Source organism: Myotis myotis, unplaced genomic scaffold (genome assembly GCF_014108235.1).
Source record: "Myotis myotis isolate mMyoMyo1 unplaced genomic scaffold, mMyoMyo1.p scaffold_m19_p_8, whole genome shotgun sequence".
NCBI lineage: Eukaryota > Metazoa > Chordata > Mammalia > Chiroptera > Vespertilionidae > Myotis > Myotis myotis.
In genome coordinates, this window is record NW_023416390.1 from 30994805 (window position 1) to 31018232 (window position 23428).

At 45.2% G+C, this 23428-nt stretch overlaps 1 protein-coding gene across 1 annotated transcript in view; it reads left to right on the forward strand.

Annotated features, from left to right (window-relative positions):
* The window catches only part of ARMC9 (armadillo repeat containing 9), a 111535-nt gene that overhangs the window by 22639 nt on the left and 65468 nt on the right, over window positions 1-23428 (forward strand). Inside the window, exons 9-14 of the mRNA XM_036320412.1 lie at window positions 6608-6706; window positions 15931-15965; window positions 16455-16566; window positions 19247-19339; window positions 21908-21998; window positions 23294-23417. Coding sequence (XP_036176305.1) covers window positions 6608-6706; window positions 15931-15965; window positions 16455-16566; window positions 19247-19339; window positions 21908-21998; window positions 23294-23417 — 554 coding nt within the window. The remainder of the gene's footprint in view (window positions 1-6607; window positions 6707-15930; window positions 15966-16454; window positions 16567-19246; window positions 19340-21907; window positions 21999-23293; window positions 23418-23428) is intronic.

A 23428-nucleotide genomic window follows, 5' to 3' on the forward strand; every position in this document is an offset into this window, starting at 1 on the left:
GAGAGTTAGAAACATCGATGAGAGAGAAACATTGATCAGCTGCCTCCTACACACCCCCAACTGGGGATGTGCCCACAACCAAGGTACATGCCCTTGACTGGAATCGAACCTGGGACCTTTCAGTCCACAGGCCAACGCTCTATCCACTGGGCCAACCGGTTAGGGCCTGATAGATTTTTTTTTTTTTTTTTTTTTTTTTATTAAATCTTTATTGTTCAGATTATTACATTTGTTCCTCTTTTTTCCCCCCCCATAACTCCCCTCCTCCCAGTTCCCGCCCCACCCTCCGCCCTCACTCCCCACCCACTGTCCTCATCCATAGGTGCACGATTTTTGTCCAGTCTCTTCCCGCATCTCCCACACCCCTTTCCCCCCCAGGAATAGTCAGTCCATTCCCTTTCTATGTCCCTGATTCTATTATAATCAACAGTTCATTCTGTTCATCAGATTATTTATTCACTTGATTCTTAGATTCACTTGTTGATAGATGCTTATTTGTTGTTCATAATTTGTATCTTTACCTTTTTCTTCCTCTTCCCCTTCTTAAAGGATACCTTTCAGCATTTCATATAATCCTGGTTTGGTGGTGATGAACTCCTTTAGCTTTTCCTTATCTGTGAAGCTCTTTATCTGACCTTCAATTCTGAATGATAGCTTTGCTGGATAAAGTAATCTTGGTTGTAGGTTCTTGGTATTCATCACTTTGAATATTTCTTGCCACTCCCTTCTGGCCTGCAAAGTTTCTGTTGAGAAATCAGCTGACAGTCGTATGGGTATTCCCTTGTAGGTAACTGAGTTTCTTTCTCTTGCTGTTTTAAGATTCTCTCTTTATCTTTTGCTCTTGGCATTTTAATTATGATGTGTCTTGGTGTGGTCCTCTTTGGATTCCTTTTGTTTGGGGTTCTCCGCGCTTCTTGGATCTGTAAGTCCATTTCTTTCACCAGGTGGGGGAAGTTTTCTGTCATTATTTCTTCAAATAGGTTTTCAATATCTTGCTCTCTCTCATCTTCTGGCATCCCTATAATTCTGATGTTGGTACGCTTGAAGCTGTCCCAGAGGCTCCTTACACTATCCTCGCATTTTTGGATTCTTTTTTCATTTTGCTTTTCCGGTTGGGTGTTTTTTGCTTCCTCGCATTTCAAATCATTGACTTGATTCTTGCGCTCCTCTGGTCTGCTGTCGGGAGTCTGTATAATATTCGTTATTTCAGTCCGTGTATGCTTAATTTCTAGTTGGTTCCCCAATATAAGATCGAGGGTCTTATTAGTTTTCTTGTAGATCTCATTAAGTTTATCAACGGCTTCTAAACAGTTCTTGAGAGACCTTAAAAGTGTGGTTCTGAACTCTATATCTTCCATTGACAATTTTGTCCTGTTTCTTTGTCTCCGCATTTTGTTATGCTTCCTTGGTGCACCCCCTAGTGGTCTTTGTTCACAGTCTTATAGTTAAATCTTGATTGTTGTAGCTAATTCCAGGGAGGGTTTGACCTCCAGGCCAAGTGGCTATGAGAATCAGCTGTGTCAGCAGTGAGAGAACTTCTGTCCTCTAGGGAGGTGCTAATCTAGCCTTTGCCTGAGGTTATCCGGCAAATGCCTGTGTGCAGGGCTTGGGCGGGGCGGGTCGCACAGGATCAACAGGGTGGGCCGGAGAGAGCAGTTATGGCGGCTCTCAGTCCTGTCCCCAGGGGCTCTGCCTCTCTGAGTCCCAGCACCCGCTGCAAAGCTCAGAGAGAAAGCTGCACTCGCTCTGACCGAAGCCAGACAGTCCCGCTTCTCCCGTTTGAGTCTGGGTCCCTAAAGACTCGCCCGGATCTGGAGCTCAGAGTCTGCGACTCCCTCCCGATTGAAAACGCCAACCGCGCCCTCTGCCGCCAGCCCGCTCGCGCACTCCGCACCTCAGAATTTGACTTCAGCACTGCGCCTCCTCTGAGTGTCCGTATGCGTTTCTCTTTCCTCCTAGTTGTAGGACTTCCACTCAGGCAGCGTTCCTGTGGTTCTGGGTGATGTCCCTTCCGTTTTTTGGTTTCACTTTTGAAGTAGTTGTTCAAAGCAGCAAACTCCAGTGTTAACCTATGCCGCCATCTTGGTTCTCCCTGATAGATTTTTTGATTGATTCTCCTGTGCTCTAGGTTAGTAGTCATATAATCTTCAAATAATATTTTTGTTTTGCTTTTTTTTTTTAATTCTTTATTGTTCAGATTATTACATTTGTTCCTCTTTTTTCCCCCCATAACTCCCCTCCTCCTAGTTCCCACCCCACCCTCCGCCCTCACTCCCCACCCACTGTCCTCATCCATAGGTGCACGATTTTTGTCCAGTCTCTTCCCGCATTCCCCACACCCCTTTCCCCCCCAAGAATAGTCAGTCCATTCCCTTTCTATGCTCCTGATTCTATTATAATCACCAGCTTATTCTGTTGATCAGATTATTTATTCACTTGATTTTTAGAGTCACTTGTTGATAGATGTGTATTTGTTGTTCATAATTTGTATCTTTACCTTTTTCTTCTTCTTCCTCTTAAAGGATACCTTTCAGCATTTCATATAATACTGGTTTGGCGGTGATGAACTCCTTTAGCTTTTCCTTATCTGTGAAGCTCTTTATCTGACCTTCAATTCTGAATGATAGCTTTGCTGGATAAAGTAATCTTGGTTGTAGGTTCTTGGTATTCATCACTTTGAATATTTCTTGCCACTCCCTTCTGGCCTGCAAAGTTTCTGTTGAGAAATCAGCTGACAGTCCTATGGGTATTCCCTTGTAGGAAACTGACTTTCTTTCTCTTGCTGCTTTTAAGATTCTCTCTTTGTCTTTTGCTCTTGGCATTTTAATTATGATGTGTCTTGGTGTGGTCCTCTTTGGATTCCTTTTGTTTGGGGTTCTCTGCGCTTCCTGGACTTGTAAGTCTATTTCTTTCACCAGGTAGGGGAAGTTTTCTGTCATTATTTCTTCAAATAGGTTTTCAATATCTTGCTCTCTCTCTTCTTCTGGCACCCCCATAATTCGGATGTTGGTGTGCTTGAAGCTGTCCCAGAGGCTCCTTACACTATCTTCGTGTTTTTGGATTCTTTTTTCATTTTGCTTTTCCGGTTGGGTGTTTTTTGCTTCTTCGTATTTCAAATCTTTGACTTGATTCTTGCGATCCTCTGGTCTGCTATTGGGAGTCTGTATAATAATCTTTATTTCAGTCAGTGTATGCTTAATTTCTAGTTGGTCCTTTATCACAACATCGAGGGTCTCACTAGATTTCTTGAGGATCTCACTACATTTATCGGCGCTTTCTAGAAAGTTCTTGAAAAACCTTAAAAGTGTGGTTTTGAACTCTATATTCAGTAGTTTGCTTTCCTTCATTTCTGTCATTTGTGTCCTGTTTCTTTGTCATTGTGTTACACTTTTTTAAAATGTTACAATTGGGGAAACTGGGGAAACTATACAAGGACTCTGTCTACATTATTTCTTAAAATTGCATGTGAACCTCCAATTACATCCATTTAAAAATGTTTTATTTCCACAAAGAGATTTTATTATGCTAGTTTTATTAAGTACAACACTAGAGTTACTCCCATTAAAATCAGGAATAGACAAAGATACCCATGATACCCTGGACTTGTAAGTCTATTTCTTTCACCAGGTAGGGGAAGTTTTCTGTCATTATTTCTTCAAATAGGTTTTCAATATCTTGCTCTCTCTCTTCTTCTGGCACCCCCATAATTCGGAAGACCATGCTTCCCTATGTTGATACAGTGGTTTTCTGTGCTAAGTGTCCTCTAGGGCCCAGTGGTTCAGCCTCCCCAATTACCTGAGGTAGACACTCTTGGTGCACCCCTTGTGGGCTTTGTGCACAGTCTTGTTGTAGTTAAGCCTTGATTGTTGTAGGTAACACTGGGAGGATTTGACCTCCAGGCCAATTGGCTGTGAAGAATCAGCTGTGTCTACGGTGGGAGAACTTCTGTGCTGAAGACACCCTTATGGGGCAAGACTTGCTTCAATGGGGCTTTGGTGCTCACTGAGCCTGCCCCCTGAGTGTGTCCCTTATGGATCTGCGGAGTTATAATTGGATGGTCCCACTCTGACCACTGGGTACACTGGCTCTTGGATTTAAGGAGGTGCTAATCTAGCCTCTGCCTGAGGCTACCCTGCAGAAGCCAGCTTTAAAGCAATACAAGTTGCCCTGGGGCCTTGGGCAGCTGCAGTTTGTTAGGTAATTTTCAGATTACAAAGGGCCGGGCCTTTCATATGCAAAAGCCTCTGTGCAGGGCTTGGGCGGGGCGGGGTCCCAGGGGATCAACAGGGCGGGCGGAGTGAGCAGTATGGCTGCTCTCAGTCCTGTCCTCAGAGGCCCCGGCAATCGCTGCGTGTGCCTCTGAGAGAAAGCTGCCCTCGAGTTCCAACCGATGCCAGACAGTCCCGTTTCTCCCGTATGAGTCTGGGTCCCCAGAGACTCGCCTGGAACTGGAGCTCAGAGCCTGAGACTCCCTCCCGATTGAAAAAGACAATCGTAACCTCAGCCGCCAGCCTTCTCCGCATGCACCTTTGCACCTTTGTATTTTACTTCCGCACCGCACCTCCTCTGAGTCTCAGTGTGCTTTTCTCTTTCCTTCTAGTTGTAGAATTTCCACTCAGCCAGCCTTCCTGTGGTTCGGGATGATGTCTGTTCCGTCTTTTAGTTGTATTTTTGAAGTGGTTGTGCGAGGCAGCAATCTCCAGTATTTACCTATGCCGCCATCTTGGTTTCTCTCCTGCTTTTTTCATTATATATCTTGTTTCCTTCTTAGCATATTATGGCTAAGACTTCGGGACATTTTTAAATAACGTGATCATGGGTATCTTTGTCTATTCCTGATTTTAATGGGAGTAACTCTAGTGTTGTACTTAATAAAACTAGCATAATAAAATCTCTTTGTGGAAATAAAACATTTTTAAATGGATGTAATTGGAGGTTCACATGCAATTTTAAGAAATAATGTAGACAGAGTCCTTGTATAGTTTCCCCAGTTTCCCCAATTGTAACATTTTAAAAAAGTGTAACACAATGTCTCAACTAGGGTGTTAGCACTGATACAATCCATTGCTTTATTCTGATTGCCCCAGTTTTACTTAACAGTCCATGCTTTTTTCAATATTTATATACATGTTTTACAGAAATGGACTCTAGTTCACATAGTTTTCTAATCCACCTTAATATTCAGGCATGTGTTCATGATGTCATAAAATATTCTTCACAGTGCCTCCCCTCTAGTAGCTAGGCTATTCGACATTTAGGTTGTTTCCAGGTTTTTACTTTTATAAATTATAAGTATAGTGGGAGATATCCTTGAGTAGGAGCCTGCGTTGCATTTTTTAAAGTTGATTTACTAAGTTGAGACCTATGCTAAGGTCCTTCAAGGAGGCTGTGCTAATCTGATTCCACTGAGACAGTTCATTCTCTTATACCCTTGTCAACCTTGGGCATTATCAGTAAAGTTTTTATATTTTGTAAATTTGATCCATGAGAAATAGCATCTCAGGATTTAAATATGCATTACATTGATGGCACATGAAATTAAACATTTTTTTCTTCATTTTTTTTTTAATTTCAAGAAAAACGATTTTAAATATAATAATGTTACATGCAATAAACCTTAATGTTTCAAGAAAAACGATTTTAAATATAATAACGTTACATGCAGTAAACATTAATATCTCAAGAAAAATGATTTTAAATATGATAATGTTACATGCAATAAACTTTAATATTTCAAGAAAAATGATCTTAAATATAATAATGTTACTTGCAGTAAACATTAATATTTCAAGACAAAAGATTTTAAATATGATAATGTTACATGCAATAAACACCAATTATTCAGGAAAAATGATCCATCTCTATGTGATCTCCACCTTTGGTCTTTGGATATCAGGCTCCTCTCCTGTGAGTTTTCCATTGATTATTCAGGAAGCCTTTCTGTATTTCAGTTGTAATTCCAGCTTGTTCCTGGGAGCATGTCCGTGCAAGCATCCTCCTACTCCGCTGTCATTTTTAATCTCGAAATTAAACATTTTTATATACTTTTAAAAATATATGCTTTTAAAAAATATACTTTTCTTGCCCTTGCTGGTTTGGCTCAGTAGACAGAGAGTCCACTGAATTTGGCACAATTAAGCCCGCCGTCTGAAGGGTCCCGGGTTCGATTCTGGTTAAGGGCACATGCCTGGGTTGTGGGCTCAGCCCCCAGTAGGGGGCGTGCAGGAGGTAGCCAATCGATGTTGCTCTCTCATTGATGTTTCTGTCTCATCGATGTTTCTATCTCTCCCTCTCCCTCCCTCTCTCTGAAGTCAATAAAAACGTATATTTTTAAACAAGCAGGAAACAGTATCAGGAGTAAGGGGTGGATTCAAAGTCGCTAAGCCACAGAAAACTCTAGAAACCTAGAACTGAAAAGTGTGCAGTGTTTTTGACATTTAGAAGGGCATTGGTGGTGCTTTAACTACTGAGAGCTCCTGAGTTAAAGCAAAATTTCCTCTCTGGCCCTTAAAGAAGCTCGCAAGAGACAGCTGTGACTGCCTGGCCGCCTCCGCTGTCTCTGGGTGGGTCTCATCCTTTCACCAGCCAAACTCATGTCTCTCTGCAGATCACTCCTGAGTACCTGCAGAGCGTCTGCATCCGCCTCTTCAGTAACCAGATGCGGCAGAGCCTGGCCCACAGCGTGGACTTCACGAGGCCCGGGACGGTGAGGCTCTGTGCCCCTGATCTGCACACCCCCCCCCCCCCAAATATTGTAACTAGTCCCACGTTGATGCTCAACCACGGAGCCATGCCAGTGGCTCCGTGGTTGAGCATCAACCTATGAACCAGGAGGTCATGGTTTGATTCCTGATCAAGGGCATATGCCCGGTTGCAGGCTTGATCCTTAGTGGGGTGTGCAGGAGGCAGCTGATCAATGATTCTCTCTCATCATTGATGTTTCTATCTCTCCCTCTCCCTTCCTCTCTGAAATCAATAAAAAATATATTAAAAAGATAATATAGCTAAAAAACTGAAAGAGCAGGAGAAAATAACATTCAGAGGCTGTGCCTCAGCTGATGATGGGGTCTGTAAATGCCCGGGAGGAGGAGAAAGCTGTTTCAAAGGAGTGAGCAGTTGGAAGACGGCCCCCTGGGGAGAGGCGTGTTCTGCTCTGCCCAGTGGCGCTGCTTGTGGGTGCCGAGGGCGGTACCAAGTTGTATGACCTAGAGCAGGAGTTTTCTTTTTAACGTTTTACTTGGAATAATTGCCAACACAGAAAAGTTGCAAAAATTGCACAAAGGACACTTTGTGTAGCCTTCACCCAGATTCAGCTGCTGGCAGTTTATCCGTTGGTTTGTTTACTTTCTGTCTCTACCCAATCTGTTTTCTGAACCATTTGAGGACAAACTGCATGTACCATGGCCCTTAATTCCTAAATTCTTCAGTGCAGAGAATATTTCTTAATAGGGATACTGTCCTGTATAACATGTGATTATCAACTTCAGTAAATTTAATATTGATTCAGTATTCTTCTCTAATCTGCATTTTTCAGTGGTGTGAGCTGAGCCATGCATGTCCTTTATAGCCTTCTCCCGATTGGAAGTCCAGGGCCATGCATTGCTGCCACATCTCTTAGCCTTCTTTACTCTGAACGTTTCCGTGGTCTTTTTTGACTTAAATGAAATTGAGATTTTAGGAGAATATAGTCCTTCCCCTTTTGAAAATAGAACCTTCCTCCTTTTGTGTTTGACGTTTCCTCGTGATTAGATTTGGGTTTGCATCCCACGCCAAGTACTACATAGGTGCTGTCGTGTCCTCCTAACCAGAGGAGCAAGTCCTCTAGTATCTCCCGGGGAAGTTTTCAAAGTTCATGAACCCAGGTCCCTGGAGCTCACACCACCCTGCTGCCTGTCCAGGGGTTGAGTGGGTACAGCCAGGTGCATTGGATTAGGAAGGAGGTGCCAGGGGATCCTGAGGCACCCCCATGGGTCAGAGCCATGACTTTTAATTAAGGGTTTGTCCATTAATATTGGGGTCTTTATAAACATACTAGGGCCTTTTGTAGTATTAAAAAAAAATTTATTCCCACCTTGGCTGATGGTGCAGTGGTTAGATCATTGGCCCACGTAACGAAGGGTAACAGGCTCAATTCCCAGCCCCAGACTGGTTGCATGCGGGAGGAAACCAATTGATGCCTCTCTCTCACATTGATGTTTCTCTCCCTCTATCCTTCCCTTCCACTATCTAAAAAGCAATGGAAAAAATATCCCGGGTGAGGATTAATAACAACAAAAATAATAATAATGATAATAAATTATTCTCGGAGAGAAGGTGGGGGATGGTGGGTGGGCGGGAACTAATCAACCAAAGAACTTGTATGCATATATGCATAACCCGTGGACACAGACAATAGGGTGGTGAAGGCCTGGGGTGGGGGGTAGGGGCGGGCTGGAAGGTATCAATGGGGGGGAAAAAAGGGGGACATATGTAATACTTTCAACAATAAAGATTTAGTCCTAGCTGGTTTGGCTCAGTGGATAGAGCATTGGCCTGCAGACTGAAAGGTCCTGGGTTCGATTCTGGTCAAGGGCACATGCCTGGGTTGTGGGCTCAATCCCCAGTAGGGGGCGTGCAGGAGGCAGCTGATCAATGATTCTTGCTCATCGTTGCTTCTATCTCTCTCTCCCTCTCCCTTCCTCTCTGAAATCAATAAAAATATATTTTAAAGAAAACAATAAAGATTAAAAAAAAACAAAAATAAATTTAAAAAAACAAAGATGAAAAAGGAGGACATATGTAATACTTTCAACAAAAAAATAATAATCTAATATCTATGTATGGTGTCAGATGGGTACAAGATTCATTGGGATAATCACTTAGTAAGTTATATAATTACTGGAGTGTATACCTGAAACTAATATTGTAGTGTCAACTATAATTGAAAAATGAAAAATGATTTAAAATAATAATAATAATAATAATAATAAAATATTCCCTACCTCATTCTCAAGTAGGTTTGAAGCAGCTATTATAACATTAAAAAACACAAATATGAGACATGAAAAAACAGAAAATGAAAGTAAAGAAGTTGTGGTTAAAACTCATAGGAACAGAAAGTAGACTGGTGGTTTCCTGGGCTGAGTGGTGGGGAAAATGGGAGCTGTTGGTCAAAGGGTAAAACCTCTGTTTTTAAGATGTGTAAGTCCTGGGGCTCTAACGTACAGCATGGTGACTATGGTTAGCAGTACTGTATTATATACTTGAAAGTTGCTAAGAGAATAGATCTTAAATGTTCTCACCACAAGAAATAAAAGGTACCTGTGTGAGGTGATGGACGTGTTAACTAACCGTATGGTGGTAATCATTTCACAATGTAGACATGTATCAGATCATCACACTGTACACCTGAAACTTACAGTGTTATATGTCGGTATCTCAATAATGCTGGGGGGAAATAAATTGTGGGTAAAGGAAAATAAAGGTAGGAATAATAAAAGTAAGCCAGGGCTACGCTAGTACAAAAATACATGTCATAAGTTGCTGTACACCTGGAGAGAGGCATATTTGGCTCTCAGGGCTTGTGCAAAAAGGGACATGTGAGCAGTTACGTGATTTACTTACAATGAAGAGAAAATAGTTTAATATTTATTATCCACTGTTTGCTGCATCTAAGCAGCCTAGAAAGCACAACAGTAACGTGAATGCCGCCACAAGTTCCCAAATAGACCATTTCAGCATCACTGAAGTTCCTAGGTGCCCTGTAGACTGTGAACTTCCAAGTAGGTGTATTACCATTGTAATTTAAAGACATTTTAAAGAGAAGACAGGAGGTCGAACAAATGGCTATTCTGGTGCCGAGACCTGAGGGTCATTCCTTTTGTGGATCTTCATAGAAAGGATGTGGTAACGTGGTGAAGAGCAGTGTCCTTGACCATATTCCCCCGGGTGCGTGGGGAAATGGCGCCTCACATGGACACATGGTGTTCAGAGCTGCAGATCTGTGCCTCACATGGACAAATGGTGTTCAGAGCTGCAGATCTGTGCCTCACATGGACACGTGGTGTTCAGAGCTGCAGATCTGTGCCTCACATGGACACATGGTGTTCAGAGCTGCAGATCTGTGCCTCACCTGGACACGTGGTGTTCAGAGCTGCAGATCTGTGCCTCACATGGACACGTGGTGTTCAGAGCTGCAGATCTGTGCCTCACATGGACACGTGGTGTTCAGAGCTGCAGATCTGTGCCTCACATGGACACGTGGTGTTCAGAGCTGCAGATCTGTGCCTCACATGGACACGTGGTGTTCGGAGCTGCAGATCTGTGCCTCACATGGACACGTGGTGTTCAGAGCTGCAGATCTGTGCTTCACATGGACACGTGGTGTTCGGAGCTGCAGATCTGTGCCTCACATGGACACGTGGTGTTCAGAGCTGCAGATCTGTGCTTCACATGGACACGTGGTGTTCAGAGCTGCAGATCTGTGCTTCAGGATGTGGCCATGGGATTTGTGCATGCACTAGGCTTAGAGAGTGGCCAGTTTTTAAATGCCAGTAAAGCACACAGATCTCTCCAGTTTTCAGGAAAGGGGCCCTCCAGGACGAGGGGCTTCAAGCCACATCCCTGAGGCCTGGCCGGGTGGACTTCAGTGCCCACGTACGGTGAAGTCAGTGTGGACCAGTGTGTTTACCAAGAGGGATGGCTGCTTAGCAGTCATGAGCCTAGCAGGTCTGTGTCCGATAGGATCACTCCTTTCTTCCCTGCCTTCCATTTATTCATTAATTCCAGGTTTGTGGTATAGAATCCCATCCTATCGCATATGCAGGAATGCCATATTTCCATTTTCTGGTGGTGGAGTGCGTGATACACCAGCTTGTTTAAAACTGCTGTCATGTTAATAAGGAGCAGTTTAAAGGGAGAGGGGCACAGCATAGCTGTCACTTTTTCCCGTTAGAAGCTAACACCATGTGTCCAGACCTAGTCCTGCCCTCCTTCCTGTTAGGAGCCACGAAGGCACAGAGCCACAGCCTGAGAAGCCCGGGGGGAGAGGAAGAGCTCTGTTTACCGAGGCTCATAGCCGTTTTCGTTTTACTGAGCCACTCACTTAGGAACAGGCAATAAAAGCCGCAAACAATCTTTTATTGTTCCTAGTAATTTATCTGCAAGATAAAAGGTAGATATGAGTCATGGTAAAAGTATCAGAGGACATAGTAGTTGATTGGGCGTGGCTGAAGTTGTCACACATCAGATTTACAGTGTGTGAAGAGAAACTCAGGGAGCAGTTTAGATGGGATGTCTAGTGACTGAACCGACAGGATTTAGGATGAAGGAGAAGGTTGCTTTTTATTTTAAGGGAATAAATTCTACTCTAGGTCCAAATAGTTTCATCAATTTCAAGACCAGTAGGCGGGCACAGACCAGCCTCTTTTATACCAAGTCTTGGTCAGCATCTCCTTGGGTGCGGGGCAACCTTGAGTGTTCCGCTTCAGTGCGCTCTGAAAAGGGGCTTGGCGGGGCCCATCAGAAAACTGCTAGGCTCTATCAAGTTCAGTGCATTTGGTACCGGCTTCTGAATCTGGCTGTTAAAAACCTGGCCTTCTGCAACCTCGTTCACTGCTGAAAATTCAAAAGGGCTCAGAAAATAGTACCTTTCCCACTGAGTTCTGCACCAATTGAAAAATAGGACAAAAGAATCAAGAGAAAGTAGCCAAAAATATCTTTGTCAATACTTATAAAACTTATATTGGGTAATATGGATTTTATTGGTAGGCAGGTGGGTTTCCCTTTTAAAAAATATATTTTTATTGATCTCAGAGAGGAAAGGAGACGGAGAGAGAGATAGAAGCATCAGTGATGTGAGAATCATCGATTGGCTGCCTCCTGCACACCCCCACTGGGGATGGAGCCCACAACCCAGGCATGTGCCTTTGACTGGAATCGAACCTGGGACCCTTCAGTCCTCAGGCTGACACTCTATCCACTGAGCCAAACCGGCCAGGGTTCCTTTTTTTTTTTTAATTAAAAATTATGACGTTTTATTCAAGGGTCTTAGGATTTGCAAATTGAAAAAAATAACTAGGGACTACCCAGTGTGTTCCAAAGAAGAAAGAAAAGTTGAGAGTTTTAAAAAGCACAATTTGAGAAGTCAGTCCTGCATTCTTAGCCCACTGATTGCTTATCTTAAGAGACACATACATCTCCAGCACATGGACATGCCTTATAAAGTTCTTCAGAAGTTTATCTATGGAATTTAGGTAAATCCAGGAAACTGGTGGTTCCCTACTTTTGAACCCTGGATTTAAAGAAACGTACCCACCTAGTCATACACAGCTCTGGTCAAGCCTCTTACTACCACCACCACCACCGGGAGCAGAGCTGCCTTGTGCTCTCTGAGCGGCCTCATTGCCCAGAATGAGGGGGTCGGGCAGGCAGGGTGAGGGTCACACCGGTGGAGGCCCTATGGCGGAAATGCACGAGTGGGAAGAAATGTTTCCATTCCGCCTAGTTCATGCCCAGCTGTGTTCAGAAGTCCGCTCGCGGTATCCGAGCTGGCAGGCAGCTCCTGGTGCCCCCAGAAGGACTGATAAGGACGGGGTGATTTTTTTGAGACCAGGCCTCTCCCAGTGTGACTGACTGCCTGTCACTGGCCTGACCTCAGGCTGGTCATTTGGTCATCCTTACCAATCATCTGAGATCGGCCAGTGACAGGACTAAGAGGGAAACTTCTTCCTCAGGACACAGCCTCAGTTTTCTGAGATGACACAAGTAATACCTGAATATGTGTCCGCTGGAAAGTATAACAATGTAGTAGTAAATGGAGCAACACACAAACCGCTTCCCTTCCTCACACTCACCCCATCTCACCCTCCTCCCTCAGTAACCCTGTTGACCGCGTTTCATCTGCATCCTTCCAGACCTTTAGAAATTACATATAATTAAGGTTTTATTGCACATAGCGTTCTGCAGCTGTCTCTTACCAGTGCCTTTTAAATCTTCCATTTCCTCTTAGCGTGTTTGCATTTCCCTTGCCTCCTAGAGTTTTAACTGGGAACAGTATAGCACATTTAACCATTATTCTAGCAGACGTTTAGGCAGCTTTTTAATTGTTTGCTGTTCCTAGTGATGCAACGTGCACCTTTGTATGCTGCAAAAGCATATGAGAGCATCTTGCTCTGTCCTTCCTTATTAGCCCCTTATTTGCACTTGGCAAGCTCGAATGCAGAAACAGTCTGAAGGTGAAAATCTGAGTGTAGCCCCCTGGGTGAATCCCACCGAATGGCACTTCTGGGTTTGTGGATTCATTGGGTGGGGGAGTTTCCATTTTAATGCATCCGGGGAAAAGGGCCCATTTGGGAATTAACTCTTCCTTTCTTCAACAACTGCAGGTAGACCTCACTGGAAATACAAGTTAAGATACTTCCAGGTGTGATAGCATTAAATACATTAAAGGCCCAGTGCATGTGAATCTTAGAAGGCATCTACTTCCGCGATCAGCCACCTTTGTTAGCAATAAATCCCAGCAGGGGCTGGAGGAGGTGGGGGCGGCCTCTTCCAGGACAGCCTGGTGCAGTTGTTCAGGATTCTTCCTGAAGCTTCCGTTGTGGGGACCAGGACTTTGGCTTGAAGGCCAGCATCTTCAGTCCTTGGGTTCTCCCTTATGTGGCTTTCCTAAGTCTTAGCCAGGTGCCTGCCCGCTGCCCACATCACCACTGCATTTCGAGGCAGTGTTTCTGGGCCCGAGCTCTGTATGTCAACGAGGGGTTGCACACCTGGCTCCCTCTCCCTGCTACTCCTCATACACTACGCTGTCTCATACCTGTACTGACCTTGGTGACCTGAGGACTTGAACACCTTTGATCTCAACCAGGTGGTAGGATGTAATTGGCAGAGAGTGACTGCCATTAGCTCAGCCCTTTCCCCGATCCCCAAGCCCAGACTCTCTGTGCCTTCTCCCCGTTATTGACAGGCATGTCACATTGTCTCCGTCTAAATCCGAGCTCATCTTTTTCTTCAAACAAGTGGTCTCTCCCCACTGTGTTTCCTGTCCTGTGAATGATACTCCGGGAACCCCTGAGAATCATTCGAGGCACTTCCAAAATGCTCAGCATGGAGTCCACGGCCTTCCCTCATCCGATGCCCATCTGGCCCCCTGGCTCAGCTCAGGTCCAGAAACTGCATGAGCTCCAGCACCCCAGCCCCGGCACTTCCCGCATGCGGGTGTTGCTGCATCTTGCTCTGTCTTTCTCTTATTAGCCCCCTGTTTGCACCTTGCCCGCAGGTCCCTGAAGCAGGTGCCCTCGATGAGCCCGAGAGGCTCCTGCCCGAGAAGCTTCTGTGGAGCTTGGGAGCACATTTGGACGCTCACCCACTCTCCACCTACTTAGCTCCATTTCCAAATCTCACTCGCAGTTTTCTGTGCCAGCCGCCCCTCCTGCATGAGCAACCCTGCATTTCGTGTTGTGCGAGTCCCCCTTCTCAGTACAGTGTTGGCGTAGCAACCTCCCTTCCCCACGGGGTGGGATGTTCCTCTGGTTCTCCGCTTCCTTCCGTTGCTCTTCAGTCCCAGCCCCATGGCTAAGGCACGTTTCCTCATGTGTCCCCCCACCGTGATCTTTAGCCTCCCCTAAGTAAACATTCCCCTTGAGGCACTTGCCAGGTGACCTGCCTTTGCTGTTCCCCTGCTGTCTTTTAATTAAAAAATAAAATAAAAAAATCAAGGGTTAAAAAGATAAAAAACATATATAATTATGAACCATTTAAAAGCAGGGTGTGGTGACGCCCAGGTGGGAACCTGCCTGCTTTGTAAATCCTGCGGCAAAGCAACAGATAAACCAGTGGAGAAACCAGTCCAGGTTTCTGGAGTGCCCACTGCGGAAGTCAGTCTCTGTTCATTCACTCATCCAGCACATGTCGGTTGAGTGCCTGTTTATCCAAGCACTGTTCCAGGTGCTGGGGACAAGAGGGTGCTGAACCGCCACTGTAGGACCAGTGTCCACGGAAAGAGAAAGACACAGGAGTGATTGTCATAGGTCAACATGAGAAGCGTGGATGGCGACCATCTGACATCAGGCTGAGATTTCCTCTCTGAGCCTCTGCTTCATTTTTTTCCTGGAGTTCTTTAAAACCTATTGCTAACATATCATTTCACCTGCAGAGAATTCAGTCTTTCTCCAACAGAGAAGGGCTTTAAAAAACAAGCCAGAGTATAACCACAATGTCTGATACAATAAGCACCATTCCCTAGCATTATGTAATACCAGTGCAGTCTGTGTTCCATTCTCTCAAAATACCTTTTACACTTGGTTTGAGTTGGTTCATACAAGTGCCACCCACAGCACTGGGTTATTTATTTCTATTTTAGTGTATGTTTAGTATAGCATTGCCTGTAGTGGCCAAAAGGGAGAGGGGACACGCAGTGTGAATGCCCACAAAGTGGGCGATGATTTGGATTACAGGGGAGGGGGAGGGGAGGGGATTATTTATTTTTTTCTACAAACTCCTCTATATTTCTATAAACACTTCTATAGTGTTTGACTTGGTATGAAGTGCAATGTGTTCTTTTTATATTCAAAGATAACATTTTAATAAAGAAGAAAACAAGGTAATGAAATGACTCTGATGGCTTCGTGCTCTCTGCTGTCTTGCACCTGGCAGCTTCCGTGCCCCAGGGAGTTTGGTCGGGAGAACCCACCTGGTATTTTTATAGATTGTTCCTGGGAGTGGAGCAGCCCCAAACCAAGGGGTAGGTGGCTTGGGAAATGCATTAGTAGTGTATTGATTAACTTCGCCTTGGGCGAATTTTTAAAACATACATGATTTTGGTTGGAGAATCCTGGTAGGCCAGGAACTTTGCAGATCTGTAGATCTTGTGCTGTTACAGTAATTTAGGGTCAGTGCTCGGCCATCAGTGTGTAACACGGTCTGTTCTTTTCTGTTCCCTCGCCCTCCCAGGCTTCAACCATGTTAAGAGCCTCCTTGGCACCCATGTGAGTAATTGCTCTTAGAAATTGTTATTGTGGAACAGCTGTGGGTAAAACTGGAATTCAAAGTAACTTTAATAAATGCTCATCTGAACATGTGGAGGGTAAAGGAAATACCTGTAATTATAAGTAACAGTGTTAAGCCAGAGTGTCATTTAGTGTTAATTGTATTTATTTTGGTGAGGTAACCTCAAATGGAAAAGCTTGTTGAATAGTTTCTGTCATATTCTCTAGAAATCTATTTAATTTACTGTCACAAGGCAGTCAACAGAGTGTCACAATGTCTAAATTTTATGTCCTGTGAGGAGGGGCCACAGGATAGCTTTGTGTGAGCCTGAGCGTTTCTGTCCAGATCTATTGCGTTGTCACCGGGCCCGGGGCGGGGCGGCGGGGGGTGGGGGGGGGGGGGGGGTCTGACGCTCGGCCGCACCAGGCTTGTGTGTCGAACATCCCCTTTGCCCTCTTCTTTCTCTTTGAACTTGTGCTGCCGAGTAGGAAACTGAAGGATGTCCCACTGCTGCCCTCCTTGGATTATGAGAAACTGAAGAGGGATTTGATTGTGGGGAGCGACCGCTTGAAAGCTTTCTTGCTGCAGGCTCTGCGCTGGGTACGTACCTCTCCCGCGAAGCTGAGAAAAAGACTGTGCTGGTTTGCCGGGCTGCTACCTTGCTCGCATCTTTTAACCCATCCACTAAAGACCTTCCTTCCTGCTGTCTGCTGACACCGAGCTAAAGTGAAACAGCTTCTGAAGGTAGCCTGGCCTCTCTTTAAAACTCCTACATTGGCCTCGCTGTGGCCATTGCCTTCCCGAGGCCGTCTCACACAAGCAGTGTCTAGGCCCAGGGGACTTCCTGTCACCCGGCCCTTTCTGGTCGAGTCGCACTGACAGCTGGTGGGTCGGCGTGTCCGAGCACCGCCTGTTTAGCACAGTGCATGTCCACAAAGCCCCTGTGTCCACGGCCACCCAAGCAGGCATCAGCGTGAGAACTACTACCATGCTGTAAGGGAAAATAGAGTCTAACTTGCTTCTTCTCTCCCCTCTCTTCACGCCGATCATGGGTAAGGCAGGGGTCCTCAAGCTCTTTGCTCTCAGACCCCTTTACTCTCTCAGAAATTACTCAGGACCCCAAGGAGCTTTAGTTTATGTGAATTTTATCTACCAATATTTACAGTGTTAGAAATTAAAACTGAGAAATTATAAAATGTATATTTATCAATTTATTTAAGATGAACAATGATAAACCCAGAATATAGCAACCTATTTTAAAAAATATATCTTCCAAAGCAAAAAAAAAAATTAGAAGAGCAGCATTGTTTTATATTCTTGCGGATTTCTTTTATGTCTGGCTTCGTGGACATGGATTCTCATATATGCTCCTGTGTTCGATTTGTCATAGTCACACTTCACATAGCCTCTGAGAGACTGAGTGAAAACAAGTCACAGCATTACGCTTAGCAGTATTATGGAAACAATGGTGACCATGTAGACTCCCCAGAAGGGCTTCGGAACCCTGGGTTCCCCAGACTGCACTTTGAGAACTGTAGGTCTAAGCCAACACTGGTTAGCTCCTGAACTGCACGATGCATTCTAACTCACCTGGAATAATGTCAGACTCCTTCACGGACCCCCGAGTTTCAGGGTGCCATGGCATCAGTGTGCCTTTGAGCAATTTCCCCATCTGGATAGAGAAAGGTCTCCTCTCTTGGATGTCCGAGGCCTGCGTGCTTCCTGGGACAAGGTCTGGAGTGCTCCGAGGAGGCCCCAAAGCAGCAGGAAGAGCCCTGGGTCAGTCGCGATGTCTGCTCGGGTGTTGCAGCAGCTGACCAGATGGGTGTGGCGGCGTGAGTCCTCTCTGGTGGCCATCCCTGCCCCGATGTTTGCCTCTCCACTCAGGCGAGCAAACTCATCTTGTCTTTGGCTCTTCCGATCAGTCGGTGCTCCTGAGCCTCTTGGTGAGACAGGATGTTCCAGAAAAAATAAACAGGTGTCTTGTCTTACAGTTTTGTCTGTGCCCCCCTCCAGCATCTCCACTCCAGCCCCGTGCCCCTCACCCCCACCCAGTGCCCCAGGCCTGACCTTAGTGAACTGGGCAGAAGGGACACGCCTGGCATCCCCTCCTTTAATCTAGCCCTCTCCCCCGGTAGGGCCTCCCTCCTTGGCTATGGTGGTCCAGTCTGTCAGCCACACCAGCCTCCGCCTTTCAGTTCTGGGGGCTCCGCGGCTCTTCCTGACCTCTGCCCCCAAGCCTTGTCCTTTACACGGCAGCTTGTCCTCAGCCAGAGCAGGGCCTGCCGTCTCAGGGATCTTCACCTAGCAAGATTTTCCTGCAAAAGTAAGGGCGTTTGCTCACGGCAGTCATGTGGTTTTCTTATATCCTAACTCATGCTGGCCCACGCCTGTGTGCACAAGCACACACCATTTCCCACGCTCCCATGCTCCATTTTCCTTCTAGCCCTACAGGCAGTAAGGAAATTCTAACTTAAAACAGCACAACTTAGGCCAGCGGTTCTCAACCTGTGGGTCGCGACCCCTTTGGTGGTCGAACGACCCTTTCACAGGGGTCGCCTAAGACCATCCTGCATATCAGATATTTACGATTCATAACAGTAGCAACATTACAGTTATGAAGTAGCAACGAAAATAATTTTATGGTTGGGTCACAACATGAGGAACTGTATTTAAAGGGCCAGAAGGTTGAGAACCACTGACAGGCTTTTCAGACTCTACAAAATTCTACCCAGCCACCCCTACACACACACACACACACCGAGTATTGCTGAGTCAATCCCAATAGGATAAAACCTATTTTGTTGGCATGGTGTTCATTCTGAGCCCTCTACAACTTCCCCTGTGCCTGCCCCTATACTTCCCCACTGTCCTGAGCTGGCCCACACTCTCCCCACCACACTCACATCCCCTGTGCTGGCTGACAGTCTGCTCACCCTTCAGAGGCCAACTCTTGAGCCCCTTCCTGCAAAAAAGCAAAAAAAACCCTCTCCAGGCGTTGGTGAGCTCTCCCTTATCTGTGCATGCACAATCCAGGCATTTCCACTTCCCTGAAAATTTCCTATGTGTAGGTTAACTCCTACACCCCCCATATCATCCGCTTAAAAGTACATCATCAGTTCTTATCAGTGGATAGGTTGGCTGCTCACCTCACTCTGCAGGATGATACTTATTCTGTTTAGTTAAATGTTTAGTTACTGGGGCTGCTGTTTAAAACATGCCCACTCTGCGGACATTCCTCCACGGTCAGATGTGTTACTTTTGCTTGTCTTTGTTCCAGCGCTTGACCACATCCCATCCCGGGGAGCAGAGGGAGACCGTGCTGCAGGCCTACATCAGCAATGACCTCTTGGACTGCCAGGGCCACAGCCAGGTGGGTGAGCGAAGGGCCGGGGCCCAGCAGGGCCTTCGTTCCTCGGGATTGGTCCTAGCAGCCGGGGAGACGTCCATTTCCGCATGTTTTCAACCTGGTGACTGTATGTCAGCCTCAGCTCCGTAGCTCTGCTCTTCACCCCGGGTGCCGGCCCTCTCTTCACGTCCGATAGAGTCCTAACAAGTTAGAACTGCTGGGTTCAACTCTGGAGCTCTGCTCTGCCATTTTTCCTTTTCTCAAATTCCCAAGTCTTTCCCTCAACCTAGTTTATCTTGAGCCCTGAAAACTCAGCATGACTTATGACCCGCAAGGTAGGTAAGCAAATTCAGTGTTTCTTCTTTCTTTTTTTATTTTGGAGGATATGTTTTTATTGATTTTTTTTCAGAGAGAGGAAGGGTGAGGAAGAGAGAGAAACATAATGTGAGAGAGAAACATGGATCGGTTGCCTTTTGTACGTGCCCCAACCAGGGGTCGAACCTGCTACCTAGGTATGTGCCCTGACCAGGAATCAAACTCACAGCTTTTTGGTGTATGGGATAACGCTCCAACTAACGGAGCCACCGGCCAGCGTGCAAATTTAGTGTTTTTTTCACCTGGCCTGCCTTAAAATGTGTCCAGCACCGTATTTGTATATAGCTCTGGACCAGCTTGTTCTAGTGGGAAAATGTCGGACCTGGAGTGAGATGAACCAGTTGCAGACCTCTGCACCGCCCCCCCCCCCCCCCCCCCCCCCCCCCCCGTTCCATACCTTTCACGCGGTGTACTTTGGTTCACTGGGGAGCTCGGCGAGCCCTTTCAGTCTGACCGCTTCAGTTCTGGGAACTTTCCTGACTTACTTTGTAGGTGAGTCCCTTTGTTTTCTCTGTCTCTCTGCATGTCGGACCTCCTCTTGAACTGGTTCTCTAATTTTCTTATCTTCTCTCTCATATTTTCCTTTTTTTTTTTAAACTCCACTTTCTGGGAGATTTTTTCATCTTTATTTTCCAACCATTTTGTTGGTTTTTCATTTTCTTTTTTATAGCATTCTGTTGTTTCGTAGATACAATTGGCTTCTGATATCTCTAAGTATTATTAGCGACATCTTTTTGTTTATTTTTAGTTTTTTTATCCCTGCCTAGTCTCATTTCTTCCAAGTTTGTTCCACTAACCCCCTCCCCCTGTTTATCTTGGTCCTATTTTCCATGTTAGAAACTTGGACTTCTGGTAGACCTTGGTTATCTCCTAATGTTTAGAGTGGAGGACTGAAAAGCCTATTGGATATTCTGAGTATGAAGGTAGGCACTGTAGACGGAGACCCCCACTGGGGGTGAGCCAGGTGGGCCATGTGTCAGGGGCCGCTGATTTCAGGACCTGTAGTTCTTTCCTTTGGGCCAGGCATTTTCCTCCAAGAAGAGTTTTCTGATCTCCCTCCTAAAGGGTAAGTTCTGGTTGCCAGGGTTCTGGGAGCCAGGTAGGGGGAGAGGACTGGGGTTGGCTCTTTAGACCCTCCATTTTGGCATAGAAGCCCTGCTCACCTGGGCCTGGTGTCCCCCATCCAGAGACCCTTGTTACCATAACAAGAGAGCACCCCGACCTCTGGTGAGAGGAGGACAGTAGTGGAGGAGCAGCATGAGCTGCTTCTTTAACAGCTTTCATTCATTCATTCTGATTTTTCTCACGTCTTGAGCCTTTGAGGATTAAGTGATGTAAGTGAGGTTACCTCCTCATTGCCCACATAGCATTCTTGAGTCTACTAAGTCTGTTTCCATCTGTATTCCCACTTTCAAAATTGTGTTGTTATAATTTCTTTTGCTGTTCTCTCTGATCCTGAGAATTAGTGTCATTATTTAAAATCCATTTACTATAATTATACTGTGGCTTCAGGGAGCAAAATAGAAGTGTGTGTTGGATCTGTCATCCTAACCTGGAAAAACATCAGCCATCCCGTATTGCTGCCTTTGTGTTAGTAACTGTTCTAATGCTTTGTATAAGTAATTCTTTTTTTTAAAATAAGTTTTTCATTTTTCAATTACAGTTGACATATGGTATTATATTAGTTTCAGGTGTATAACATAGTGATTAGACATTTATATAACTTTGGAAGTGATCACCCTGATAAGTCGAGTACCCATCATATAATTCTTTTAATTTAAAAGTTTGAATGACTGATATTCATCAAATCTCAGGACAAATCAGTTGGCCATCAAGATTTCCTGACGAGCCGAAACCGGTTTGGCTCAGTGGATAGAGCGTCGGCCTGCGGACTTGAAAGGTCCCAGGTTCGATTCCTGTCAAGGGCATGTACCTGGGTTGCGGGCATATCCCCAGTGGGAGATGTGCAGGAGGCAGCTGATCGATGTTTCTCTCTCATCGATGTTTCTGACTCTCTATCTCTCTCCCTTCCTCTCTGTAAAAAATCAATGGAATATATTTTTTAAAAAAAAGATTTCCTGACGAACTGTTTGGCTTTAGTCTATTTATCTCACTTGTAATAAGTTTGTGCAGAGGAGGACAACAGCGCCCCCGGAGGAGCCACGCTGGTCTCTCCCGGTCTTTGACTCCCCGTCCTTGCCCCTCTGCTCCCCGCAGAGCAGCGTGCTGCAGCTGCTGCACGGGAGGAGCCACGTGGTGCGCCAGTACATGGCCAGGCTCATCAACGCCATCGCGTCCCTGGCAGAAGGTGAGATGCCAGCTTTTCTTCGAAGAGAAGAGCTAGGCCTTATTCATGCATTTTTTTCCCTTTAAAAATGGACGTTCTTCTCCAAGTTTTTTAGAGATGATGTATGTTTCCTCAATTTATGCCTGTTTAATACATCGAAGGTTTTTTGTGAAAATTAGATGTTGTCATATTGCTATAGTTTATGCCAGAGAAAATTTTGATTTTTGGAGTTTCTTTTGTAAACGTTCTGGCTTTATTTTATAAGCCTTCTGTTTTATAACTGTACTTTTTGGATTGCCTTCAGATATAGAATAGATAATACATTTTCTATAATTTTCTATGTCAGTACATTAAGGCTGGTGACACAATTAAAGCTGATCCCAATAATTGCATCATTTCCTGCAAAAGAATAGAAGATTTAAAAGCTCCAAAGATAACATGCCAGTGTGACTGAATTCAAATGATTTTACAAAGTGTCGTTGTCTTCCAGGTTTAATTTGAGCTCTTATTAGAGTGAATAAAGAGAGTTTCAAATGATGACTATATGATGCTCCAAAAACTTGTCCCTTCACTTATTTGTACAGTTTTCATCTGTTTAGCAAACAGTTATCATAAGCCAGGGTATGTGCAGGGACCACTTATATAATACTGTTGAAACTTATTTCCAAAATTATCATTTGTATCAAGCCACAAGCCCACAACAGGCTAGTGATAATTCAAGCCCTACTCTAGGGTTCCAGGTCTGATCCCCAACCTCTCTGGGCACGTCCAGAAGGAGCAAGGGGTGTGGCCAGGAAGCATTGCTAATGGGTTTATGACCCACAGGTTTCCTTCCCTGTTCTCCTCATTCTGACATTCGGGTTCAAGATTTCAGGTGAATAAAGGACAACGCTCCCCACAAGGACATAGTTGGAAATTAGGTTTAGATTACAAGAAGGGGTTTTCTATTACTAGATAGTTGATTGACTAAAACCAATTTTTCAGAAGAAAGATGTGTTAACTAGAGGCCTGATGCACAAAATTTGTGCAAGAGTAGGCCTTCCTTCCCCTGGCTGCCGGCACCAGCTTCCCTCTGGCACCCAGAACTCAGGCTTCCCTCACAGCCACAGCTTCATCCGGAAGGTTGTACGGAAGGACATCTGGTCTAATTAGCATATACGCTTTTATTTTTATAGATAAGTTTTTTAGAATCTAAAATTATACAAGCTCTGCATGTGCTAAATACAAAGGTTTCATAGAAAGTGGTTTTGGAGCATGAACTTAACACAAGAGCAGTCTTCCCTCTTTTACGTGTTCATCTCTGATTGTGTTACTAGGTCGCCTCTACCTTGCCCAGAGCACGAAGGTGCTGCAGATGCTGGAGGAGAGGCTGAAGGAGGAAGACAAGGACGTCGTCACCCGGGAGAATGTGCTCGGGGCCTTGCAGAAGTTCAGCCTCAGGTGCTGACCGC